The sequence below is a fragment of the Dasypus novemcinctus genome, chromosome 7, assembly GCF_030445035.2.
Source record: "Dasypus novemcinctus isolate mDasNov1 chromosome 7, mDasNov1.1.hap2, whole genome shotgun sequence".
NCBI classification, from domain to species: domain Eukaryota; kingdom Metazoa; phylum Chordata; class Mammalia; order Cingulata; family Dasypodidae; genus Dasypus; species Dasypus novemcinctus.
Genome location: NC_080679.1, coordinates 73,612,128 through 73,631,956, shown reverse-complemented (window position 1 = coordinate 73,631,956; position 19,829 = coordinate 73,612,128). Strand labels below are relative to the sequence as shown.

The window sequence follows — 19,829 nt, the reverse complement described above, 5'->3', positions numbered from 1 at the left end:
ATTATTTCTGGATGGTGGTGATGACAGGATTTATTTTCTTTATACTTTTCTGTATTTTCTCTAAGAAACAGGTATGACTTACATAATCAAAAGAAACAATAACTGTTATAAACACATGCTGCTGCCTAGAGAAGATTTAATTTTTTGATTTATCCATTTGATAGAACCATGCAAACAGTTCCCAAACCACTTTGGCTGTTGGATAAGAAGAAAAGGCTGCATTCCACTCATCTGACTACTTGTTCTCACTCGTTCACTGAAGAACACTTAATGGAAATGCCACTATGTCTAGGATTAGATGATCTCAAAAAGTTTTGAAGAGACCAGTAAAAAAAGTACATACTTATTTTCACTAAGCTGTAACTGAAATTCAGCATCTTCTTCCACTGTGGCTGTAAAGGCCATAAACCACAGGACCTGAGGTTTTTACCCACCAATACACAGTCTCATGGATTGGAATTGTCCCAGAGATCAGGGTTCCCCAGCCCAAGGGGGTGGGAGCAAAGCAGGGCTTCAGCAGGCCCTTCAACCCAAGAAATCGCCAGCGAACGGCGAGACGGTGCTCCTGAGCACTTTCAGGAAGGCCTCTACTCGATACTCCAAGCAGTCTATGTGCCAGGGATGACAACAAACAGCCAAAGGGGCTCTTTTAACATTTGTCCTTGATGAATAGGGAAGTAGCTTCAAAGCTCGAGAGACGAAGAGAGAAGTACAGGAGAAGTTCATTAGCTCTGAAGTGACTGCCATTCTCACTAGCACAATGGAGCCCACCTGCAGGAGGCGGGCATTTATTCCCCCAATTAAGACAGCTGAAATTCAGGTTAGGACGCAGGGGAGCGGAGAGCACTTCAGAGATGTAAGATCAAAGTTCTAGCGCCTTCTTTATTATCCAGCTTGTGATCACTTACCTTTTGGTTACTCAGTCTCCTCATCTCTAAAACATGGACAGAAATATTGGCCCCCTTTCCTATGAGGTTTACATGAGTTCAAGAAGGAATCGTCCTGTGTAGAGCATACGGCAGCCACATAGTCACTTGGGCAATTATCTGTGGCATGCTGGTGGGCTGCGTGTTAGAGGGACTACTCACCCCACATCTGGCCGTACCTGATCTGCCCGGTGGGTCCCTCACTGGAGGAGGGGGCCTCTCATTGGGTGGGGGAGGAAGAGGCCCCGAACGTCCTGAAGAAGGTAAGGCCGGTGCAGATGAAGTGAGGGATAAATTCCGTTGGGGGAGCCTTGGGATTTCGTCAGTGCCGCTGGAACCTGGCGGCAGGGGCGGAGGGCCAGGCCTGTTGGGTGGCGGCGGCGGCGGTGGGGCCTGTGAGGAGGAGGAGGGCCGCGGGGTGGAAGGCACTGGAGGCTTGCTGTTCTGAGGGGGAGGAGGTGGAACCGCTTCCCTGTGCATGGAGGGTCTGCTGCCCACTGGAGGAGGTGGAGGAGGAGGTTTGTCATCCAAGGCCCTGCCTGGGGTAGGGGGCAGGGGAGGCCTGTTGGAGAAGGGTGAGGAGGAGCTGGAGGGTGTCTGGCGCATGGAGCCTCCTCCAAACGCACCGACTCGGTTTCCAGGGAAGGAGGGGGGAGTAGGCGCAGGGCTGGGCTGCCTGGGTGCTCCCGGCACTGGTGGGGAGCCCCGGTTGTGCAGACTTGACTGAGTGGGTCTTGGAGTATTAGGCACTGGAGGGGGAATGCTATCGGGCTTTGAGCCCACGTCAGGCCTCGGGGGAGGCATCCGGTTCCTCTGAGGCTCTGGGGGACCACTTCTGTGGCCTGGAGAAGGCACTGGAAACCTCCCCGGGCCACCTGGGGGTGAAAAAGGCTTGGCAGAGGTGGATCTTCCTCCTGGTGGCAAAATCGGTGGTCGACTTCCTCCAGAATCTGAAGAAGAGAAGAAACAACAACAAACCCAGTAAGAAAACGTGGAACCTTAAAGGAAATCAGAGCACTAGAGTATATTCCTAGCTACTGGAAGTCCTTACCTAGAGTCTACAAAATATAGGTAACTAAATATATAAATTAGGTATGTGTGGGCCTTCTTGGCAGCAGAGGAACAGACCACAAGCTCTCTGGAAACTTTCTCGTTCCAGTTTTACAACCCAGCAGCTTGCAAAAGGATTTTGGAGTGATTGCTTAGCATTATGTATGGACAAGAATGAGGATCCAGTTGTAAGAACTCTGGAGGGCTCTCTTCTCATTGTGAGAGGACAAGAATAGGGTGACATGGGATTTCTGCTCAAGATTTCCGCCCCTTGTCCCTTCAGGTTGGAAAAACAATTCATCCCCCTTAAATGTAAAATTTAGTTATCCCAATAAAGAGCTCTACATGCAAGGACTTCCTAGTCCCTTTGAAGAGAAATTCCCAAGAAAAAGTGGAGAAATAGAATGGAAAAGTTAGGACTGCAATAAGGAAGAACTAAAAGGAAAAGAACTGTCAGACAAAGTGTAATTCAAAGAGTCAATGCCAGTAGACTGTCTTAATCTGCAAAAAATGCAACTTTACACATTTTTTTTTCCTACTGGGTCCACTTCCATTTCAATATTGGCTAGACAGAACAACCTCATCACCTAATTAATATACTACTAATTTGGTTCAACAAAAGGAGAGTAAAAGGGGGAACCAAAGCTATGTAAAAATCCAAACTACCACCCTAGAATCTCTTGGAATCCAAGGTAATTCTCAGAAAATGGTTGGCCTTAAAATGCTGTCTTCTACTTCAACCACGAGCTAATTAACATACCAAATATTTACTGAGCACCTGCTACGCACCGGCCATTTTCTAGATGCTAGAGACAAAGTAGTGAACAAAGTAGAAAAGGTTTTTGCTCTCCTATAGTTAACATTTTTGTGGGGGAGATAAATGATAACATGTAAACAAATATTTCCAGAGAGTTATATATGTACTAAAAAGAAATTAAAATAGGATGATTAAAAAAAAAAATGATGATGAGATGAAAAGTGCTTGGAAAGGCCAGGACAGATGGGGATGGTTGGGGACAGCTCTTCTGAGGATGTGACATATGAGCTGAGACCTGACAAGGAGCCAACCATGTAAAGATGAGGAAGAGAGGTGCTTTAGGTAGGGGCGGCAGCAGGTGCAAAGGCCCTGAGGTGGGACCAAGCTCACAAATTCAAATACCAGGCCGTGTGCCTTGAGCATAGTGAATGTGGAGGAGAGCTGTAGAAAATGGAGTTCACTGGTCATCTGGGACCTGATTATAAATAGTTCTGTAGACCAGAATGAGGAGCCTGGATTTTATCCAAGGCACCATAAGAAGCATTTGGAGGGATTTATGGTAGGTTTTATAGAGATAATTTATTTTTTTATCTTTTGGGAGGTATTGGGGATTGAACCCACAACCTCATACATGCAAAGCAGGTGTTGAACTACTGAGATCTACCCTCTTCCCCAGAGAATTTTTTAATCTACACTTAGTACTATAAAAAACTGTGCTTTCCTTGAGCATGTGATATATTTCTGTATCACCAGCTTGTGATTAAGTTCTGTCTTCCTCTTAGCTGTTTGATGAGGAAGTTGGGATTAAAGCTGTAGTTACTATACAGGACATGGAATTATCTGGTACACCACTTTGAGCACTAACTTGACTCCTATCTTCATTTTATTATTTTACTTCTAATTTTCTTTTGTTTTAATTTCTTCACACTGTTAAAACTATTGAATGTATGCATTTGTCAGCTGCCTCAAATCCTTCTAGTGGGTTTTAAATAAATACATTTAAATGTAAACACAGGTCTGGGGGGATAGAATCTCTTATATTATTGAGTCTCCTTGTAGATTTTGACCATCCAGTGCTAAAAGAGTCAGCTGAGCCTGAGGATTCAGTGATCTTATCTTTACATGAATGTGAGAATGTCACACTTTCCCAGTGGACATATTAAATAATCACAGAATTGTGAATAAAATTCCTCTAATCTCGATAAAAAAAAAAGAAAACAATTTTATGTTAGACATTTTTTGAGCTTCCAAGTAGTCAGGAGAGAGGCTCAAGCACTCTGTAAAGTTTTTAATTTAGCAAGATCAGGTTCAGCTTTTCTCTCTGCCATCAGGTTCATACATAATCTCTTTGGACTTATTTCTTCTACTCCTTGCAGAGAATATCTAAAGTCACTGGTACTGAAATAGCAAATGTCTGCTGTGCAAAATGCCTTTATTAAATTTAGTGAAATTTGTAACTGTATTCACTATAAAGTGCTACATAGTGTTTCTGGAAAGTGGGTCTAAGTATTTACTATACTAGACAGCTGGATCAGGCTACCTCACAAACAAAGCTGAATTTGCAGGTCACCAGGCAGAGTTTCCAGGGCTGGCAAGCTCCATTTGCTCCTTCCTTTTCTTCCCATTCTAGCTTACCCTCCAGCAAAGTACAAAAATGTTCAGGTTACCCAAGGACACTGGACAAATATATAATAGCTCTGTGGAGCTGCCTGATTCTGATAAAACAAGAATTACTCTAAATAAAGTCTCTGTTATACAATGATGTTAACATTAAAAATAATCTGAAATGTTTGAAAGGGTGCAATGCCTTGCAGCTCATGCCAGGTCTCCACACTGCCAAACTCTGCCTGTCTTCAGGTATTAAATTAAGAGACAGAAATTCTCATTACCGTTATCCCTGCTGGCCGTGGATCTCAGCTTCGGCATTCCAGCCTGGAACAGCCCTCCCAAACCGGGTGGTCCGCCACCTCCAAAACTTCCACTGCTGCCACTGCCACCTCCGCCACCGAATCCGCCACCTCCGCCACCTCCACCAAAGCCACCACCGCCACCAGCACCAGATCCTTTCGGTTCTGCATGGAGAAAACACAATCTTTGTACATGTATGAAAATACCCATCCTGTGCCCATGGCAGGAGTGCCTATGGCACTGAGATTTCTTCATTAAAACTCAGGGTTTAAGGGTTCCCCCTAACCCCCAGTTTGAAAAGGAGGGGTTTCTCTCCATTCCAAGACATCCACACACCCGGTGGTGGAAGACACAGTACCAGATGAGGACTAGTCCCCATCTTTGATTAGATACCATATGGGTTAATATCTGTTTGTTCTACATCCTAACTTAGATTTGGCAAACATGAGGGTCTTCAAAGAATGAAAGTTGCAAGGAAGGAGGAGATGTCAAAAAGAGGTAAGAAAATAAATAGTAAAATGAGTCAAGAAGATAATAAAATATTCTATAATATCACTCCTTGGAAACATTCACTGTCAACATTTTGGTGTATTTTCTCCTGCCAGTATTTTTTTTTCCATTTACGTATATTTTTTCTTAAAATTAAGACCAAATTCAATAGTTTTTAGCCTTTTTTTCACTTAACACTTTATTGTTAGCATTCCCCATGTTCTTAAATTTCTTTGAAAAGGTGAGTTTACATGATTGCATTGTTACTTTATTTTAGTTTATTTTATTTTTTGCATTGTTACTTTAGAACATGGGCGTATTGTAATTTATTTAACAATTCACTTATTTGACGGTCTTCTGGGTTAATTTCAATTTTTATATCATAAAGGACTATTATGGACATCTTGTACTTAAATTCTTATCCACACTTATTATTTCTTTATTATAAATTAGAAGCAGAATTATGGGGTCAAGTAGTATGTCCATTTTTAAGGTTCTTGATACATAATGCAAAAATGCCCTCCAGAAATGTTCACATTGACAATATATGCAAATGATTATTTTTAATATCCTGCCAACAGTGGGCTTTAACATTTAAAAAATTCTTTGCAATCTGAGAAGGTACAAAGATTTTCTTTTATTTTGCATTTATTTTTTCAGGAAAAATTGCGAAAGATTTTGAAATGGGCAAACAAGCAAACAAACCAAAAAAGAAGAAAGAAAGAAAAAGATTACTAAGTAGCTGGTCCATCCTTGGGGTTATTTCTGCCTTTCATTGTCTTTGAGCTGTTTTATACTTCAGTAAATTGGGAAAAACAAAATGCAAATGATATTTGTCCACAGAAATACAAATTAGCTGTGTACCATGGAATACAATTATTACTAACATGCTTTGCACATATTTTAAATTCATGTTATCTGCCTGTATGTCTGGGACTTTGAATTCTCCTCTGAATTGATTATAACTGTTTCCCTCATTAAGTGATGATTTAAATAATACTGTGACATGTTCATTTTATTTCTGCATGAGAGTCATGATTACACCCTCTTAAAAAGCACCTCTTAACAGTCTATGTATGTATGTATATATGTAAGTATGGTTTTTATTTATAAGGTTATCATTTCCCAAAGTTCTATGTCCCCTTTCCCCCATCAAAAGAAAAAAAAAATACCTGTAGAGTCTTTAATAAGTATTACATGGATTCTACAAGTTAGTTAACTTGGGAGAACTATACTTTTATGATATTTAGACTTCACATTTGGGAACATGGTGTATTTTCCCACTGACTTGTATCTTCTGTGTTTTTCAGTAAAGTTTTGTCATTTTTATAATTATAGGTCACATACTTCTTGGTAGGGTTACTTTTAGTAAGATTTTAACTGGAATTGTGAAAGAAATGCTTTTGCTATCATATTTTAAAACTGATTATTGCTGGCATCAAGAAATCTCACTTGATACCTAATAAGCCACTTTGCTGTATTTTCTAAATCAATATTTATAAAAAGTTTATCATCTTGGGTTTTCCAGTGGACATATGATCTGCAAATAATGAAGGTTTTGACTTATCTTTTCTAATAGTCATATATCTTATCTTATTTCTGTTTCTTCTAAGTAATTACTATGATGGCCAAACTTTCGTACCAATGTCAATTATTGTTGCTCAAGGCAACCATATTTTGTTCTGATTTTAATGAGACTACCCCTAATGTTTCAAAGTGAAATAGTGACAATTAGTTCAAAAAATATATTTGAAAAAAATTATTCAGTCAGGGAAAATACTATTTTAGGATTTTAAGACCTTCTTATGCTATTGACTTTTATCTAAAGCCTAAACAGAATTTCCTGGAATGATTATATATATATGGTTTTTCTTATTTGAGGCTATGGATTAAAAGTCTTAATATACTTTCTAACATGAAAAATGAGGTAAACCCTGGTATTGGTGAATTCACCAATATACTATTGAATTGGATTAAAAAATTTTTTTTAAATTCAGTATCCTGTCATCTATGATTATAAATGATATGTAATAGGGTTTCTTAACTTGGAACTACTGATTCTGTGGGTTGGTTAATTCTTTTTGATTGGGAACGTCCTGCACGTGTAGATTGTTTTCAGCATCCCCGGCCACTCTTCAGTGGCAGCCAGATGCTAATGTCTGTAGCAGTCCCACCTTTCCTGGACCCCAGTAATGACAATAAAACTATCCAAAATCGCCTCTGGTTGGATATCACTGCTCTGAAGCTCTCCTTTTGTATGTGTTCTGTATTTGTCAGGTTTGGATCATGTCTCTTCCTGTTTGTGAATGATTTAAATAGCATTTGAATTAGCTGTTTCTTAAAATCTGAGAGAATTTACTGATAAAATCATCTAGCTCCAAAGCTTTTTGGTGAGAAAATAATTTGATATTTTCAACTTTTTCCTTAGTTATTTAGACATCCTGAGTGAATTACGGCAAATTCATATTTTTCTTGGAAAATTAACTTCTTTGCTATTTTAAAATGTTTTAGCATCTAACTTCATAGTGATAGCCTTAATTTTGAATCTCTTATTTTATCTCCAAGTAAGAAGACTATTACATGCTCTTGATAATCACATCTTATACTTGAATCACATTCCAGATTACAAAGCATTTTCACAGACATTGTCTCATTTGATGCCCACAACAAACCTGTGAGGCTGGTACAACAGGTGTGATATCTCCATTGACAAATGAAGGCAATAAGACTTGGAGAGAGTAAGTGATGGGATATGCCAGGACTTGGACCTATGTCCTTTGATTCTAAGCCTAGGGCTCAATCCCTATTTCATGCTGCCTCCTGATCTGCAGTGCGAGGAGCAATAGGTTAGTTTTTAGCAAGTGTTGTGAACAACTCAGAGAATTGCTGATGTGTGTGTCTTGGACAAATAATTGTTATTCAGCTTCCTACAGCATTAGAGGGGAAGCCTAAGCTGGAGCCCCAGCCTCCAAGTGATACAGTCCCTTATTCTTACAGCTTTGCAGCTGTTGTTAACCAGAAATTCTTTTGTGGGAAGGGTAGGGTTGATTGTTAGACTGTAAACCATTGATCTTCAGGGAAAATAACTTTTTTCACTTACTGTCCAATACTGGGGCACTTCTGTCATTGGTGACCGTCTTTTTCAGTTTCTTCCCTTTGTTGATGTCAGAGAGGAGCGCATTTCTCCCAGCCTGCTCTGTCTTATTCAAGGTGGGCTTTTCTGTATTGGCCTGAAAGGAAACCATGCAAACTCACATTCATCTCTTAGACTAAAACCATGTACTCTAACATTCAGCTAGGGCAGCTAGAGCACTGGAAGCTTATTATTAAACCTCTTGGCAATAGAGTGTAAATTCTTCACAAGCTTTACACCCTATGTCATTCTTTTTAAGATCCAGATGTTTGGGAGCAGATGCAGCTATAAATTACATTCATTTTTAATGCAGGAAGAGTCAGTCCTCATGAAAGTCTCTGAAAATTCTGACCACAATCTGGCTATAACAAAGAGTCAGGGGTGGATTGCTAGAAGGGGGAACAGAATTTAGTCTGGGAGGATCCACCTGTAGGATGTTGCTAGGCATCGTTCTCCAGAATGTGCCTTGAAGAATTGCTTCCCATTCTCATCTGCTAGTACTCACCTGGTACAAAGGAAAAATTGCCTCTAGCAAACATGTTGCCTCTAAGTATCCCCTTAAAAGGGGAAACAGACTTGGCCCAGTGGATAGGGCGTCCGTCTACCACATGGGAGGTCCGTGGTTCAAGCTCCGGGCTCCTTGACCCGTGTGGAGCTGGCCCATGCGCAGTGCACGCAAGGAGTGCCCTGCTATGGAGGGGTGTCCCCCGCATAGGGGAGCCCCAAGCACAAGGAGTACGCCCTGGAGTGCGCCCCGGAGAGCCGCCAAGTGTGAAAGAAAGTGCAGTCTGCCTAAGAATGGTGCCACCCACACGGAGAGCTACACAACAAGATGACACAACAAAAAGAACACAGATTCCTGTGCGTGTGCAGCAAATAGACACAGAGAACAGACAAGCGGGGTGGGGGGGAGGGGAGAGAAATAAATAAATAAATCTTTTTAAAAAAAAATCCACTTAGGACGTGGATGTGGCTCAAGTGATAGAGCTTCCGCCTACAATGTGGGAGGACCTGGGCTCGATCCCTGGGGTCTCCTGATGAAAAAGAAGAAAAGAAAGCGTGCCCACGCAAGTGCCAACATGGTGAGTACAGGTGCCCATGTGGTGAGCGAGTGCTGGTGCAAGTGAGTCACGCAGCAAGATGATGATGCATCGAAAGAGAGACAAGGGGAGAGTCAAGGTGAAGTGCAGCAGAAACCAGGAACTGAGGTGGTGCAACTGACAGGGAACCTCTCTCCCCATCAGAGGTCTCCAGGATAGAATCCTGGTGAATCCTAGAGGAGAGAAAATGAGAAGAGAGAACAACACAGACCACAGCAAAACAAAACAATACAAAAACAAAAGGATGGGGAAGCAGATTTGGCTCAACTGATAGAGCGTCTGCCTACCATATGGGAGGTCCAGGGTTCAACCCAGGACCTCCTGACCCATGTGGAGCTGGCCCACATGCAGTGCTGAGGCGCGGAAGGAGGGCTGTGCCACTCAGGGATATCCCCCTGTATAGGGGAGCCCCACAAACAAGGAATGTGCCCCTCAAGGAGAGTCACCCCACATAAAAAAAGCACAGCATGCCCAGGAGTGGCGCAACACACACAGAGAGCTGACACTGCAAGACGATGCAACAAAAAAGACACACAGATTCCTGGTGCTGCTGACAAGAATGTGAGTGGACAAAGAAGAACACAGCAAATCGACACAGAGAGCAGACAACAGGGGGTGGGGAGGAGGGAGAAAGGGTAGAGAAATAAATAAATCTTTAAAAACAAAACAAAACAAAAACAACAGGGCATGAGGATGGGAAGAGGGGAAAATAAATAAACCTTTAAAAAAAATCCACTTAAAGTTTTAGAAAATGATTCCCATGTTTACATTGCCAAAGACTTTAAAGTCATATTTTTGAGGTATAATTTATATATAACTATTGTCACACAGTTCTATGAGTTTTGACATTAGATATAGACAGATAGAGAGATAGAGAGATAGAGAGATAGAGAGAGAGAGAGAGAGATAGATAGATAGATAGATAGATAGATCACAGAATATTTTTAAGACCCCAAAAAGTTATTTCATGCCCCTTTGGCCTAAAATGTTTCTGATGTTTTGAAGAGTAGACAAAGACACTGCCTTAAAATGTTCAGGTATTTCTTATGTCTCCAGAATTCCTATGAAAGATCCTTACTAAGAAATTGCAATCTCATTTCTTTAGAGTATTTTAGGGAATGGAGACACCAAAAGCTCAGCACACAGCTTACGACACCAGCATATACTGTGTCTGCCACACTTGGAAACTGGATGGGTCTTGCCTGGCCTCAAGGAGAATCTGGCTGCCCCACACCAGAGCTCCTTCCAGCAGAACTGAGAATCCCCGTAGGCTGGCGCCCACCCTTCGGAAAGGACCAGCTTTCAGCTATGGCAGTGAGGGCGAACCACTGGAGATAAACCTGGGGAAGTTAAGGCTGGAGATCCTCATCCAGCTACTTATCATCAGAGTTACAGGCAGAATGAAAGCTAAGAAAAACTCCGAAGTAGGCCACAGAGAATGACTGTGTGTTAAGCTGGAAGGCACTTGAAATAATTAATGCTCATGATAATAACAGCTAAAGCTTATGTAGTTGTTACTATGGGCTAGACACTGTCTTGTGTGTGTGTGCTTTTAGCATTTTCCCTGCATTAATTCATTTAGTCCTCCTCAACCCCATGAGCTATCATCTCCATTTTACAGACAAGGAAACTCACGCACAGGGAGATTAAATCGTTTGTCCCATCGCCCAGTTAGTAACAGGAGGAGCTGGGATTCGAACGCTGGCTCTCTGACGCCAGAGCCTCGAGCCCTCCCTTCAACCCGAGAGAAGGGTAAACGTGGGATGTGAAATGCTGTTCCTCTGAAGCAGCCCTGGTCGTAACTTCTTGACTCTCCTTCCAGGAATGCTCTTGCATAGTTTGCTTTTGCTAGTGGGATCATTTTCTTTTGGAGCTTGGAAAGAACTATAGAAATTACATGCTGTGTTCATTTTCAGGTTGAAAAAGCTTGAGGCCCAGAGAGGTTAAGTGGATCTCCTAATATTTTGGGTCAGAAACCTTCAATGGCTTGTTTTGTCTCAAAATTCATGTAGACACCTGCCCTCCCTGGGTGCTACCTTCTCTCAAGTGGCAGTCCAGGGCCCCCACCTGCATTGTCAAGAACTCTGGGAAGTAGGAATCTAGAGGCAAGGACAGATGTAAAGGGGGATGTAAGGGTGTGCAGTGGGTGGGGGGAGTGGGGATGGTATTTTTCAAAAACAGAGAGGGAAGAAAAGAGGGGGAAAGGCAGAGAAAACGGAAGGCATGATACCAGAGAACGCTGTAAGGGATGCATTTTGAGACAGGGTGAGGCCTGCGTTTCTAGACTGCCCAGTCCAGACATCAGAGTAGAAGTTCGAGTTCAGCTGAAAGAAAGAGTACCTGCTCCTGCAAAAGGGCCGGGGCATAGGAACTAAGAGGACGTCTGCACATTTCACGCTTGTATTGTGTGTTGTCTGAGCCACGAACCAGGGCCTTAACCCTGGGTGTGGTACGTCTGCTAGGGCTCAGGGGTTGGCCTCTGGGCACCTGGAAAGCCTGCCGTATCGCACTTAAGCCAAAATGCAAATACACTGAAAACAAGTCATGAATGCGCGGCTTTGATTTCATCTGGCTTGCTCTGTGTGCAGATGACGGGTAGTGAGGAGAAACTTACCAGCGCAAACGTTGGTGGTGGTGGAGGTGCTGGAGGGGGAGGGACAGGCATCTCGGACAGTTATGCTTTCAACAGTCCTGCTGATAAATCTGAAAAACAAACTAAACAAACATATACTTTAGACATTTTGGTAATACTCTCTCCTAATCTTCCTTCTTCCTTTGCCCCAAAGCCAAGGAATTACCTTTATAGCAATCCTAAATTCTTTCTCAGTGAATTCTGGAAGGGCCTTAGCTGGGGAAGCTTTTGAGCCCAAATGCCAAAACCCAGTGCCTCACACCACTCACCACAGCAGGTCAACACGGAATGAAACAGAGCTGGGCCTGGGGCCTGAGTAAGCAAGAGGGTCCTCGTATTACTGTTAGAAATGTGAGGTTTCATGGAAAACTGGTAGCTCCTCCTCTCATTTCTGTGACAAAATCCTTTCCTGCTCTCCCAACCCCCACCCTGTCCCCAGCCCCCGTTTTTCTCCATTTTCCCTAAGACTTCATGCACCCCACAGCCCATTTCTTATGATGAGGTTCCTGATATCCGCCCACGTCACCTTGTCCTGGTCCTTTCTTCGTCCTGCCTTCACTATCCTTAGAATCCTCCAGGGAGAGGTCGGAGGTCTAATGTAAGGTAGGAAGCGAAGAGTGACGCAGGTGAAATGGGCGTGTGTGGGGGGAGGGTTAACCCTGTAAAGAGCCACGGTTCCTACCTCTGTAAAACCTACTATTTCCTCATAGATCTAAGCAGAAACAAAGGGAGGGTGGGACTTGGAATCAGACCTTTGACTCCTGGGCTGCTTACCAGAAACACGGAAATTTAAAAAGCCTTTCTGCACAATGCACTTGCTCCAGGAACAGAGGGAAGGCCAGACTCTGCGGCTTTGTGGGAGAGTGTAGGGAACCCTGAGTGGGGTGGGGTGACAGCAGTGGCCGAGGGGAAACACCGGGGCCTGGGGAGATGATGGTGAGAAGGTGCGTGAGGAGTGACACCAGCCAGGAGCCCCATCTCCCTCCCCCAGGCCCTGAGCCCCTTCAGGAGCCCCTGGTCGCCCCCTCCCCCCAATTCCCACTCCTCAAGGTGTGCTCCTGGGTCAGCAGCGCGGGTGCCACCCAGGGGCCAGCAGGGGAGCCGCAGCCAGGCACCTGCTAACTGGATTTGTTTCTGTGTCTGAACAAAGATCCCTGGTTCTGAGAAGGCCTTTGGAGAATTTGAGCCTTACACCCACTAATGGGCCATGAAATCAACTGAGGGGGCCAGAAGCATCATTTGAACCATCAACTTGACCAGAACAGAAAAAAATCAGAGTGTATCACACCTAGCAGGGTGAGTGGGTCCATAAAACTCGTTTGAGTTGTGTGTATGTGTCCTGGGTAAGGATGTAAATTTGACTTTTTAAAAAATTGTGTGTTGGGGTCAAAGGTTTGAGAAACATTTCCTTAGATGGCCTGTGGCTTGAAGCTGTCAATACTACTGACCAACAGGTTAATTCTACTGTCCAACATGCGGTAAGAGGGTAGGGCTAGCTGGGGAAGGAAGAGTACCCAGGTCAGTTTGTTGTTTGTTCATTCACTCAGCTAACCAATCCACGGGTATTTAAATATCAGGACTACCAGGTCCCTCCTTCAAGAATGTGGGGCCTGAGGGCTGGGAACAGCAGCCCAAGCTTGAAATCCTGCCTGTGGAGTTGTGATTTCCCCTGACGGTGAGATTTTACCGTGCACTGGGGTGTACATTATTTCTTAGACAACTCTGGTATGCTGATTTAGATCTCTGACCCCCTCAATAATTGTTTTTGAGGATCATGTGTCCTAAATTCTAAATAGTAGAATTATTTTTTTATTCTTAATAATAATCTCTTAACTATTAAGATTTTAATAATTTCTTAAAATTTAAAATACTAATTTAATTCAACCACTAAAAGTTAATGTGAAAAACTTACACCTCAAAACAAATACTTTCTGGGAAATGGATGTGGCTCAAGCAGATGGGCTCCCATTTACCATATAGGAGGTCCAGGGTTCGATGCCCAGGGCCTCCTGGTGAAGGTAAGCCATGCAGGAGTGCCGGCTGACTGTAAAGCTGGTGCAGCAAGATAACGCAACAAGAGACACTGAGGAGAGACAATAAGAGACATAGCAGAAAAAGGGAGCTGAGGTGGCACGAGAGAGTAATCGCCTCTCTCCCACTTTGGAAGGTTCCAGGATCGGTTCCTGGAGTTGCCTAATAAGAGTTCAAGCAGGGAAACGGACTTTGGCCCAGTGGTTAGGGCATCCGTCTACCATATGGGAGGTCCGCGGTTCAAACCCCGGGCCTCCTTGACCCGTGTGGAGCGGGCCCATGCGCAGTGCTGATGCACGCAAGGAGTGCCGTGCCACACAAGGGTGCCCCCTCGTGGGGGAGCCCCACGCGCAAGGAGTGCGCCCGTGAGGAAAGCCGCCCAGCGTGAAAAGAGAGTGCAGCCTGCCCAGGAATGGCACCGCCCACACTTCCCGTGCCGCTGACGACAACAGAAGCGGACAAAGAAACAAGACGCAGCAAATAGACACCAAGAACAGACAACCAGGGGAGGGGGGGAATTTAAATAAATAAATAAAATCTTTAACAAAAAAAAAAAAAAAAAAGAGTTCAAGCAGATACAGAAGAACAAAGAGCGCATGGACACAGAGAGCAGGCAATGGGGGTGAGGGGAGGGGGGAGAGAAATAAATAAATAAATAAAATCTTAAAAAACAACAACAAATATTTTCTCTTAAAATACTCCTAGATGGTTTGCTTTCTGTGAGCAGAAAAGGAATGGAAAAGCTAAAATGGCATGGCTGAACTTGTCACAGCTGCTGGAAACCAGAAATTACGACAGTTTGGAATATTTCCATTTTAAGTGGGCTGGCTAGAAAATGACTTTAAAAAAATTTTTTTTAAGGAGGTATTGGGGATTGAATCTGGGACCTCGTACATGGGAAGCAGTCACTCAACCACAGTTTTTTCTAGGGAAGCAGAAAATGCTTCCCTACAAAATGACATTAAAAAAAAAAACTCCACAGCAACAATGGGCAGTTACCATTGCCTGATAATCAACAGGATAGAGAGCTCTACTTGCATTGTCTCTCTCACAACAATATTACAAACTAGCATGATTATACTCATGTTACAGCTCAGGACAGGAGACTCAGAGAAATTAACTCACTAAAAAGACCCATTTCATTTAAATCAGTGTTTCATTCAAATCAGATTCTTTTGATCCCTGCTCTTTCCATTGGATTACACTGCCTCACTCCACCCCACCACTTTTTTTTAATGACCTGATCAACATTTTTCAGCAGGTAAAGAAAGGGGTTAATTAGTGCTATAGCTCACCTGTAAATTGGATCAGAATCTTTTTATCAACAAGGGGATATCTCAGAAAAGGATTCTTTTAAAATGTGTTCCTTAAATTGGTCTTTCCTGCATGACAACAATTACTACCCTGTGGGCACAGGATGTGGGGTTGGGTGCCCATGATAAGCGGCCCCCGTAAAGAGCTTCTCTGGCTGCAGAAGGCGTGTTCAGGGGCCTCAGAGTTGGAACAACCCAAGTGTCCATCAACCAAGGGATGGATAAACAAAATGTGGTATACACATTCAATGGAATACTATTCAGCTGTAAGTAGGAATGAAACTGGGATACATGACAACATGGATATTAAGTTGAGTGAGATAAGTCAGACAGAAAAGGACAAATATTATATGATCTCACTACTATGACCGAAATACGATGAGTTAACTCACGGAGGTAAACTCTAGAGTATATGTGAATAGAAGAAGGAATGTGGGTTGAGAATGGGAGCTTAAGTTTAATGTATGTAGAATTTTTAATAAGATACATTGTGAAAATGTGGAAATGAATAGAGTTGATGGTAACACATTATAGCGAGTATAACTAACACTGCTTTCTTTTTTTTTTTAATGTTACATTAAAAAAATATGAGGTCCCCATATACCCCTCCACCCCCCTCACCCCACTCCTCCCACAACAACAACCTCCTCCATCATCATGGGACACTCACTGCACTCGGTGAACACATCTCTGAGCACTGCTGCACCACGTGGTCAATGGTCCACATTATAGTTTACACTCTCCTCCAGTCCACCAGTGGGCCATGGAAGGACATACAATGTCCAGTAACTGTCCCTGCAACACTGCTGATTTCTAAATGTGATTGTAGTTGAAAGGGATAGTCTAGGGACGTAAATGTCAATTGAAAGGAAGCTAGAGGAAAATCTAGGGACTAAAATATAGTGAAGATTGTGCCTAATAGTATAAATATAAGAATATTCTGTTACAAAGTGTTAAGAATACGGTTATACACAGGAAAATTACAATGAATGTTAACTCATGGACGATAGTTAACAGTAATATTGTAGTATTTTTGTAGCAATAGCAAAGAAAATACATCAATTCTAAGAGACAACAATGGGGGGTATATGGGGGCATAGGATTTTTCCTTTTGGATTAATGAAATGTTCTAAAATTGACTGAAATGATGACAGCACTACTCTGTGATGATAACGAGAGCCACTGGGTGTACACTTTGAATGGGCTGATAAGAGATGGACTGTGGCTAACAGAATATGAGAACATTTTCTCATGAAAGATAACAAATACACAACACTAATACAGGGTGTTAATAAGAGGATGGGTTGGAGAAAATACACCAAATATAAGAGATGGGCTATAGTTAGTAGTAATAATTTGATGATGCTCTTCCACAGTTTGTAAAAAATGTTTCACAGCAATGCCAGGTGGTGGTGGGGTGATGTATGGGAGCCCTGTGTGAGGACACGCATGTTTGTTTTGTAAGTTGGCAACTCTTACTATACACTTATTGTCTATGTATTTTCACATATGATTGATATACTTCAATAATTTTAATGAAAAAAAAAAAAAGAACGGGGTCTGCAGCTGAGTGTTCTCACTTTGCCCTGGGCATTGCTGACTTAGGTACTTTTTTCTCTCTACTTCTGCAGACGTTTGTTGCCACCTCCCCTGGCCCCAAGGCTCACTCCCTTCAAGGAAACTGTCTCCACTCCTCATTGCTGTGGTGTACTCTGCTTCCTCCTCCCTGAATAGCTGGGTGTGGCTGGACTTCACCAGGCTAGGGCCTTGAGAAATCTCAGACTTTGATCCTGCCACTCACACATGGACCAAAGAAGCCCATCTTATGTTCAAACTCCCCGTCTGGGGCCAAATCCCCAGCCAGGCCTGCTTCTTGGCTGTGTCTCCCCCACAGAATAGGAACTCCACCCTGGGCTCGTTCACTAGCCACCAAGTAGGGCTGGCAATACCTATCTGTGGAGTGGAAGATTCAGGTACCACCCAGACAGGCCATGTGCTTGTTGTCCTGGGAACGGCTCCCAGCGTCACCCCTGGTGCATTCTGAGATGTAGTTCCAAGGGAACTGCTAGCATTAAGCACGGGCACTTGCTTTCTGCAGTCCCCGACCTCCCCAGTGAAGGAAAAGTCTGAAGCCTGGGAAGAACGGGGGCTTTTCTCCTCTCATGGAGACAAGAGGCCACATGAGAATTGGAACTGGGACCACTGCAGGGCCTCGGCACCAGAGCACAGCTCCTCATGGGTCAGTTATCTCTAACCTGGACCTCTGCACCTGCAAGGGTCTGTGAAGAGAATTCAGGGACCCGTGGACTTGGACGGGGAAAAAAAAGTACATATTTATTTTCACTAAGCCCTAACTGAAATTCAGCATCTCCTTCCATTGTGGCTGGATAAGCCACAAACCACAGGACCTGAGGTTTTTTTCACCAACAGATATTCTCACGTATTATTTATGTCCCAGATCTCCCTTGAAGTTCGGCAATGTTGAGATCCACTGCGAGATCTTGTGTAAGCCATTAATAAAGAAGGACATAGTTCAATATAATGACTTTCCTTTGTAATTCTCTGTATTTTATGCATCTAAAAACAGTCACAGGGAAGCAGACTGGGCCCAATGGATAGGGTGTTCGTCTACCACATGGGAGGTCCACGGTTCAAAACCCGGGCCTCCCTGACCCGTGTGGAGCTGGCCCATGCGCAGTGCTGATGCACGCAAGGAGTGCCCTGCCACGCAGGGGTGTCCCCCACATAGGGGAGCCCCACACACAAGGAATGCATCCTGTAAGGACAGCCAGCCCGCGTGAAAGAAAGTGCAGCCTGCCCAAGAATGGCGCCGCACACAGGGAGAGCTGACGCAGCAAGATGATGCAATAAAAACAAACACAGATTCCTGGTGCCGCTGATAAGGATAGAGGCAGCCACAGAAGAACACTCAGAGAATGGACAAAGAGAGCAGACTACCGGGGGAGAGGGGAAGGGGAGAGAAATAAATAAAAATAAATAAATCTTAAAAAAAAAAAAAGTCACAGAAGTCCATAGGTCTTGCCAAACACCTGTGTGATGAATGGAATGAAAACGTTTAGACCCTCTTTGAGAACATGGGACCTGGGTCAGGCAAATTTGGGTTTGAATTCCTGCTCTCCCACCTAGTAACGTGGGATGAGAATTTCACCTCTCTGAGCATCCCTGTTCTGCCTGTTAACTGAGAGTGGGTAGTAAAATTAAACAAGACGGTGGACTTCAAGCTCTGTGCATGGTAGGGGTCTAAGGCTCTGTCTTCCGTGAGGGTGAGGACACGTCCTACTTGGGCGAGTACTGCTCGAGCCCCTGGCAGGCAGAGGAGGCACTGAACTGGGGACCGGAACAGAATCGCGAGCTGCGTGTGGGTGGAGCTCCCTGGGCAGGAATGGGGCAGCCTGGAGACTTGGCCTCGTTGCACAGGGGCCATGGGAGCAAGTCAGGGCAGGCAGCTCTGTCCTGGGGACAGGTGGGGCCCTAGCACAAGGGGAAGGACTAGGCAGGGCTTCCCAAGTCCCGTCCAAGCCCTCCTGCAGCAGAATCCTAGGTGTACTTTTGAGACCACGGAGTCCTGCCCTAGTTAGGCTCCCTAAAGTTGGAGGATCACCAGCTTGCCTGTTTGCTGACCCTTGACCTGACCTTTGCCACCCAACCCACACCCTGGTCACCAGTCTAATAAAAACACACACTTTTGAGAATTGTTAAAAGAATAATTTCAATGCTTAGATACTTCTCATCATAGAGAGAAAAGCCAGACTTTTCTAAAAGGTTTCCCTTAATGGTGTGTTGAGTTTTATGTATACGAAGAGAAACACAGAGATAGAAAAGGCTTTTGTTTTCACACACAGTTTTATAGATACATGCCTATTATGCACTGTGGAAATTACATGATAATGGCTTTTGAATAAAACATCCATCAATTGATTTCTCACACAAGATATTTCTGGACTGTCATATACTAACCATTCAAAAAGTCAGCCTGAACCCTAGAGTATATGGGTGATTGCCAAAGGCTTATTTAATGATTGAAAGAATCGTTCAAAAATCATCAAATTTTAGGTGAAAAATAGTTGAGGTGAGGGATCTACCAACAAATCTTTTATAGAGGAACTGTTCTATGAGTGGAGAGAAAAGAACAAAATATTTTATATAAATGACCTAAAAAAATCAGTAATCATTTTTAGAAATTCTGGAATTGTCCTAGTTCTGTGAATGAAATGATTGGCGTAGCTGCTTTTACTGTAATGCTATTAGATCAGTGCCATGGTTTCAACCCTCACATTGTTGTAGAAGACAAGAGAGGCTCAATTATGTGCGTATAGAAAGGCCAGGACTCAGGAATGATTTTGAGAAGGAAAAAATGATTTATTGACGGCTGGCCAGACTCGGGAACTTTCTGTTTCAAACCTGAGCCTCGAACAAGATTTTTGAGTTCCTTTGATACAGAGAGGAAGGGCCCAATGGTTCTTTTGTCT

General features: G+C 43.5%; 1 protein-coding gene across 8 annotated transcripts in view; it reads right to left on the bottom strand.

Annotated features, from left to right (window-relative positions):
• WIPF1 (WAS/WASL interacting protein family member 1) overlaps positions 1 to 19,829 on the bottom strand; it is a 129,036-nt gene that overhangs the window by 10,217 nt on the left and 98,990 nt on the right. For 3 of the 8 annotated variants that reach the window (XM_004476806.4, XM_004476805.4, XM_058300625.2), the window contains 4 exons: positions 11,978 to 12,078; positions 8,231 to 8,360; positions 4,623 to 4,805; positions 1,106 to 1,876 (listed from right to left, as the gene is read on the bottom strand). In XM_004476806.4, the coding sequence (XP_004476863.1) occupies positions 1,106 to 1,876; positions 4,623 to 4,805; positions 8,231 to 8,360; positions 11,978 to 12,028 (1,135 nt within the window). In that variant the 5' untranslated portion in view covers positions 12,029 to 12,078. Of the gene's footprint in view, positions 1 to 1,105; positions 1,877 to 4,622; positions 4,806 to 8,230; positions 8,361 to 11,977; positions 12,079 to 12,161; positions 12,240 to 12,264; positions 12,425 to 12,521; positions 12,626 to 19,829 lie in introns of those variants that run through there. The other 5 variants (XM_004476807.4, XM_023584173.3, XM_023584172.3 and 2 more) reach the window with 5 other exon arrangements.